This window comes from Lissotriton vulgaris, chromosome 2_1 (assembly GCF_964263255.1).
Source record: "Lissotriton vulgaris chromosome 2_1, aLisVul1.2, whole genome shotgun sequence".
Taxonomy (NCBI): domain Eukaryota; kingdom Metazoa; phylum Chordata; class Amphibia; order Caudata; family Salamandridae; genus Lissotriton; species Lissotriton vulgaris.
The window spans coordinates 1,728,498,481-1,728,505,357 of NC_141687.1; the positions used below are offsets into that span (position 1 = coordinate 1,728,498,481).

The 6,877-nt window shown below is 39.6% G+C and overlaps 1 protein-coding gene across 1 annotated transcript in view; it reads left to right on the top strand.

The window, feature by feature from the left end:
• Positions 1-6,468, top strand: part of LOC147733201 (mucin-2-like) — a 1,190,401-nt gene extending 1,183,933 nt beyond the window's left edge. Inside the window, exon 42 of the mRNA XM_086957735.1 lies at positions 5,253-6,468. Coding sequence (XP_086813861.1) covers positions 5,253-5,418 — 166 coding nt within the window. The 3' untranslated portion in view covers positions 5,419-6,468. The remainder of the gene's footprint in view (positions 1-5,252) is intronic.
• The last annotated feature ends 409 nt before the right edge of the window (positions 6,469-6,877 follow it).

A 6,877-nucleotide genomic window follows, 5' to 3' on the forward strand; every position in this document is an offset into this window, starting at 1 on the left:
TTTTTAATGAAAAGGTTGGCACGGTTGTTAAAAAATTCGATATATCTGTAATCGGGTAACTAGATTACCATATATCTATATATATATATATGGATGCATAGATATATGGTGTGGAGTTATCATCTTTATTCAGATTGGTCTAGTTTACAGAAAGGCCAAATAAAAGGTTGATTAGGGACAGAATAAATCAAATACAGAGTTTTCCATCTAAACACATTGTCACTAAATTAACTAAGAGCCTAATCTACCATACACAGAAACCCATGAAGAGTTCCTTTTCAGAGAGGAACAGGATTTTGGAGCCTAGGGCGAACTTCCCATAAAGAGTCATTATGGAAACTCAGCCGAGTTCTCAACAGCTACAATATTAAACCTTCAGAATATCAGTGATAGGGAATTGATCATTGCAGTAGCATTTATCAGAGAAAATGGAAACGAATAAAGTCACCTTTAGCAATAGCTTTCCACAAAAAGGAGAAAAGAACTGAAATAATAGGAATGGAACATGGAACTCCAATCTAACGCCTTACGAACACTCATTAATATAAAATCACACAATAGTGTAACAAAACGCAGGAGCTGATTATGATGTTGGAAGGACAGCAACTGACTGACTGTCAATTGCAGTCCTTCCGACATCTGCCCCTGCAGTCCACCCATCGCATTACGATGTGGTGGGCAAAGGCATCGGCTGGTGGAACTGTCCACTGAACTCATCAAAGCATCAGAAAGACACCATAAGCCCCTTATGATGGCAGAGTAAGCCTCGGGTCCGCCAGAGGGATATTATGTTATTTTTCAACAGATTTTCGATGACATGAAAAGGCTGTCCGAAAACCACTTTGGTGGACCTGTAGCAGAGCTCCCCCCCATGGCCCTTCTCTATGGGGCCTGTAAAGCACCTATGGTGTCCCCCTAAACATTCCTGCCGTGAGGTGCTTGCTATCCAGTGCATTGATGTTTCCAAACAAGCATTTTTGTATGGCAGCTTGTGCTGAGGGCCTTTTCTGCTTGCTGCACAAGCTGCCATAGTTGAATGTATGTTTCTGACCGCCCTTTGGGTGGTCGCATCCTAATACTGAGGTCGGAACCACTGACCTAAGGTCAGGCGGTTCCGAACCAATATGGTGTCATCTGCCCTTCATTGTAATGGGACCCTAAGTAGCTGTTCGATCCAGTCATCCAATGGAAACCACTCGTTCACTGGTGTCGTCAACTTCCATTGCTTCTTCTCCCGATTCCCACGGTAAACATTCATGCAGGTACTTTAATAAAACACTTTTGTATACTGCAAGATGGAGTAAAGTTCTCATGAGAACCTTCTTACCTAAGCTAAGGCTGCGTTCTATGTTATATTGTGAATACGATAGACTAGTCGGATACACATAAACAAATCTTTCAATGATGTTCTAGTTAAGCATACATACAATATATCTAAATTATAGTTCATTCTATCAGTCTATTTATTGTGCATTACAGCAAGGGTTATTTTTGTAGGGGTGATCTAATATTGCATGATGAAGTTAAGAAAGCATAAGCTTGAAGTCAGAACTTTCTTTAGCAGAATACTAGTGTGAGGCAATTGTCTTAACCCCTTGCGTGCGGCGGGAATTCCCCGCCCATGCTGACTCCGCCTTGCGCGGGCGGAGTCATGACGGAACGGTTCCGTCATCAGCACAGCTCAGCCGTCGCTGATGACGGAACCGTTCTGTCATCAGCATGCAAGGGGTTAAATAAATATCTACTTAGCTATGAGCAAGAGTCAAAGGAAAACATTTGGGCCCAGTTAAAAGGGGACATTTAAGAATGATAGCCTTTTACTTCATGTTATTTTCATATACATTTAAGTAAGCACCTTTCCCTTACGTGTTATTGTCCAAGTGAAAAAAGTATTTTATTCAAAGCCAAAATACATTCTAAAATTATTATTTAACACACATAAAGTAAGCACATTTTCTTTACGTGTTATTTTCAATGTGAAACCATTTTTGCAATGGTTTAAAACACTGTTTTAATGTGTAATTCTAACATGGTCAGCAATTCGAAATTTGTTTTTAAGATGTATTTCCCTCAAACTCGAGAACAGTATTTAGGGGCCAGGAATCACTTCAGCAGAGACCAGTCCAGTTGCTACCAGTCAGTTGTGCGCTTTGGGAATAAGACCCACTGCAGCAAAGGACATCAGTCAGTTGACCCTTTAGTTGGCATCTTAGTCTTCGGTACTAGATCTCAAACAGCAGGTCCAGCCCACTTCTGATTTTCAGCAAGTCTGGATCATGTTCTTAGTAGGGCTATAATACCACTTTTGTAGGATTCACTATCCTTTGGGTGGGCATAAGGCTGAGCAGGTCCTACACAATGATGAAAATGTTTTCAATTACAAATGTTCCTAAGTTTGCCGCATATCCTGTTTGCCTTTCTGCAAACTACCACACAGTGCACAATTCTGAGGCAAATCCAACATAACAGAATTTGCTGGTCCCTCAAGGGAGCTTGTGAAGCTGGCAGGGGTGTATTTAGGGAAATTAGTACTCCCCTTGTCCATAGCTACTCAAAACTGGTTCAAGTTTATTTTTGAAATCGTTTTTGCCTGCACCTGAGATTTACAATCATCAATATAATGAACCAAGTAAAACCCACATCACCATGTATAATTAACTCTAATACATAAGATAGCACTTATCACTCATTCACTCAAAAGATCATTGTGAGATTTCTTCCACTAAACAATACGTAAGAAACATTTATAAAAATGCATACACTTTAAAAAACATACATTCATTTGGGGGATTTTTTAACAAGACAATCAGACCTTGCAGAGGGCCTGACTGAAATCTTTTTATTAGAGGAAGTACATATTAGTTTATACCCTTTTTCAGTACTGGACATAAGTGCAAACCGTAGAACATATTCTGGCCTCTAATGGCAGAGGTCACAAATTGAAGATATTTGAGAATTTGTTTTCCTCCTTGGCAAGATATTTTTAGAGGGATATTACTAAGGTGGTGGCACATTTTAAAAAGTCTGATGCCGTGGGAGATTCAGAAAGAAAAATAGGGGTGCGCCCTTCCCAGCGAAGGATATGTCCTTAGTGTATTATACATTTTATGGGAAGCACAATAACCCTCATCAACTGTGAAACATTTTCAGGGAGATTGGGCTTTAAAAAAAAAGTGGTAGCTGCCTTTGCATCCATCCACTCAACAGATTCTGCCACGAGAAGGAATCTCAAAAAAGGAGTGGCAGCATGCAGCAGTTCATAACCTGCCCTAATTATATTTGCTAAAAAACTATACAAATGTGTTCATAATTCCAAGCCCAAGTCTTATTAATTGTGTTGGCAGAGATGAGCTTATTGTGCAAAATTGCCATAACATCTTTCCCTCACTCTTTTGTTTTACCTGGGAATTCCTGTGGCGAGGCATGAGCCATTATTTTCTCTCTATAGGGACGGTTGTCAAGATTATCTGCCTGCCTCATTAGCCTAATTAAGACTCAGGCAGATATAGTGTAACTTTTTAACAGACAACTCTCTTAAATATTTACTAAACATCTGATTTGCCCATTGACTTATATTTTAAGAAATATTACAAATAGTAGTTTAATTGCCTCTGTATATCCCAATCCAAGCTAGCAGACTTTTATTTAGCACTTCAATAGTTCTTATAGTACAGCTAAAAGCCTTCACAACGTAAATAGCTTTTGGGGGCTAATCGTAGCAGATACATGTCAAGAATAAATTCTCTTAAATATCACTTTAAAATACTAGGCACCCTACCATGTGGGCTGCAAGACCTACTAAGGGGTGAGTTCTTTAATGTTTAGAAGTAGGGTTCTTTCTTGTAAAAAATTATTTTTTTGAGAGGCTTGCCTGCAAGTTTGAAAACTACACAGGTAGGACTTAAGCCATATGTTTGGGCCACTCTGCAGGATGGTACATTGGGTGTTGTATTCCACAGGTGACATTTAGCTTTCCATGAGACTAGTGCACCACATACTATAGATTTACTGTAATCGCAGAGACATCAATTGATTATAAGACAATTTTATCATTTTTTAGCGGTCAGAGCACATATCCTGGGGCCAGGAACGTAGTCTTGTAGTATGCAAAATTTAAAAAACAGCCATACCAATAGAAAGTGAAGGGTGAGCATGCAAAAAAAGCACTTTCTCACTTATATAGTTATGGCTATCTGCTATGTCTTTGGAACAAAGAACTGGCACTAATCTGTAAGAAAGAGGTTGTCAGCATGGCTTTGAGTTTCCTGTCAGTGTGGATCTGCACAGACCAGCACTGATAAAAAACATGTAGTGACATGCATTCTCAAGCATATACAGGCCTGTAGAGACCTTAGAGAGTCAGGAGAAAGTGAATGAGATTAGGAACTCCGTGCATGTCCTGTTACATGTTTTTGTGTTAATGAATGTTTTACCCTCATACTATTAGATGCAGTGTGACCTTCGGCGGCCCCACACTGGGCCACTTTCAAAATACAGGGATACCTTATATTTATAAGAATATGACGCTTCCCTGTACCTTCCTCTACGCTGGTGCACAATCGGGCGCCATGCAAGCACCCTTGCACCATGTTGCAAGGCTGCCTGCGTTGCAGGGAGATTGTTTCTTTGCAGGAAGGACTCCACAAAAATATTCACAAAAAAATAAAAAAAGATGATTTCCTCCTCCTATGTGTGCTGCAGAATGCAGCTCTACTAGAGGGAGGAAAAAGCGATGAGCAATTTATACATTTCCCTTTGTTGCGCCTCGCTGTGCCACCCCTTGCATGGTGCAGCATTCTGACACATTTTTTTCAGGTTTATGATTTCTCATAAATCTGGAATTGTGTCGGGTTCCATGGGTTGGTAATCCAACAGCAGCACCCATGGAATGCCCCTTTCAAGCAAAGTGCTGTGTGTAAAGGTGCCGTATTTACAAGGAGAGGAAAAGCCACGCCGGGTGGCTTTTCATGTCCTTGTAAAGATGGGGCAGCAAAATGTGCCGCCGGTGTGTCACAGAAAGTGACACACAGACGGCGCAAGGGGCTTGTAATAAACCCCCATGTTCTTAATTCACAATCAAAATAACATTCATTTAAAGTCCTTCGAAAATGAATGAAAAGAGCTAGGCATCATCTTATTGTGTAAAATGTTGCCTCTCCCAAATGTGTTCTTCAGAAGACATCATTAATTTGATAATTACTGAACTTTTTATTCAAGTAACTTTTCATTCTCATTCTGATGTTGCTTTGTAGGTATGTTCAGACAACACAACGGTGGACACGCAAATGTTCCTGCTGCAAAGAGGTGTTAACGAGAAGTAAGGAGGTCAGACTACTTTGTCGAGACAGTACATACATAAACTACAATGTCACTAATGTGGCTCAGTGCGGCTGCGTGACTGCCACTTGCGTGAACTAATGGGACTTCAGAATAGAAAACGAAGAGAGAGACAACACTGCAACATACTCTGTCAAGACAGCAAGTCGCATGTGCAAACCAAATCAGAATGCTAAATAAAAAAACTGCTTTAAAATGAATGTTTAAAACAATTTAAATCGCACTACTTATAATATTTTCTAAAATTAAAAAATTTTCTCCTTTGTGTTTCCTCCTCATCGACAAATGAGGTCAGAAAATGATATCTGAGCTTTTCCTGTAATAAAATTATTTGGCACCATTTAGTCGTAATAATTAGTTTTTCTGAGCTGTGACTGTATACGCAGGCAGGAAGGATTTTCCGAGAATGACCTCAAACCTATCACTTTGCTGAATAAAAATAATTACAGATTTTTTTCAGATAGACTGCCTCACACTTTGGAAGATAATCTTACTCCTAGTAATTGACAAACACCATATATGAGGTACTTTAGAACTGTCCTATAGTGCTAAAATGGGTGCTAACATACAGTGTACCCATTCAGTTATGACAATTTGAAGACTAATTGTGCTAGCTCTGGTATTAGCCAAGGTCTAGTTCTTAGGTGTTACTAGGCAGTAATTTCCCATGTTAAATGTAAAAAGTGGAGTAATAGTACATTCAAAATAGACATATAAATATGCGGTGTCTTTTCCATTGTATAAACCGAACCAGTGCTACATGAATATTTTAACAGGACCTGCATTTTCATTTGTGATGGGGGTAACTGATACTTGGATGTTCGCATGCTTATTCCCTTTGCCTAACAGGCCTGACAAAATTCCTTCTAAAAAGAGTTTGAGAAGACCTGGTATGACGGTGGCAGTTTTTCCCTAAGGGAATACTCCTATTGAAATTACTCTTAAGGGAAAATTACCCTAGCACTGCTTTTCAAAGGTATAGAACTTATTACCCGTCTCTAAATCAATGATGTTTCTTACCTGTTTCTTAAAAGGGGCATGTTTTTTATTTTTGCCTTTAATTCTGCTTGTCAAAATATCTGTGATGAATAAACCATTGACATCTTTCAAGTGTCAGTTTCATGAGCCAAATTACTCTGTGACTTCATAGTTTTATCACTGTAAGACACATACATTGCATGCGGTCACTCCACGCATAGGTGTCTATTTATTTTAATCAAGCAGCAGCGGATTTAACTCAATACACCCTCACCCTCTATGCTATCATAGGGATATGCTCCTTTTCTCCCTTTATCCTCATCAGCCTTTTGATATGCGGGCTAGAGGAAGAGCAAAAGTTGAAACTTAAAGCCCTCTGCACTTTCTGCTTATTCTGATTTCATGACCCCTACGACCCTGGGGTAGCACAGGCAGCGCCAGAAATATTTATGCCCAAGCAAATGGTAGCTGCTTCTACACCAGTGACACTTAATTAATGCTCATGAAGCAACAATTTGAACAAAGATAGATAGATAGAGCCAAGATGAGGAGACCATAGCTA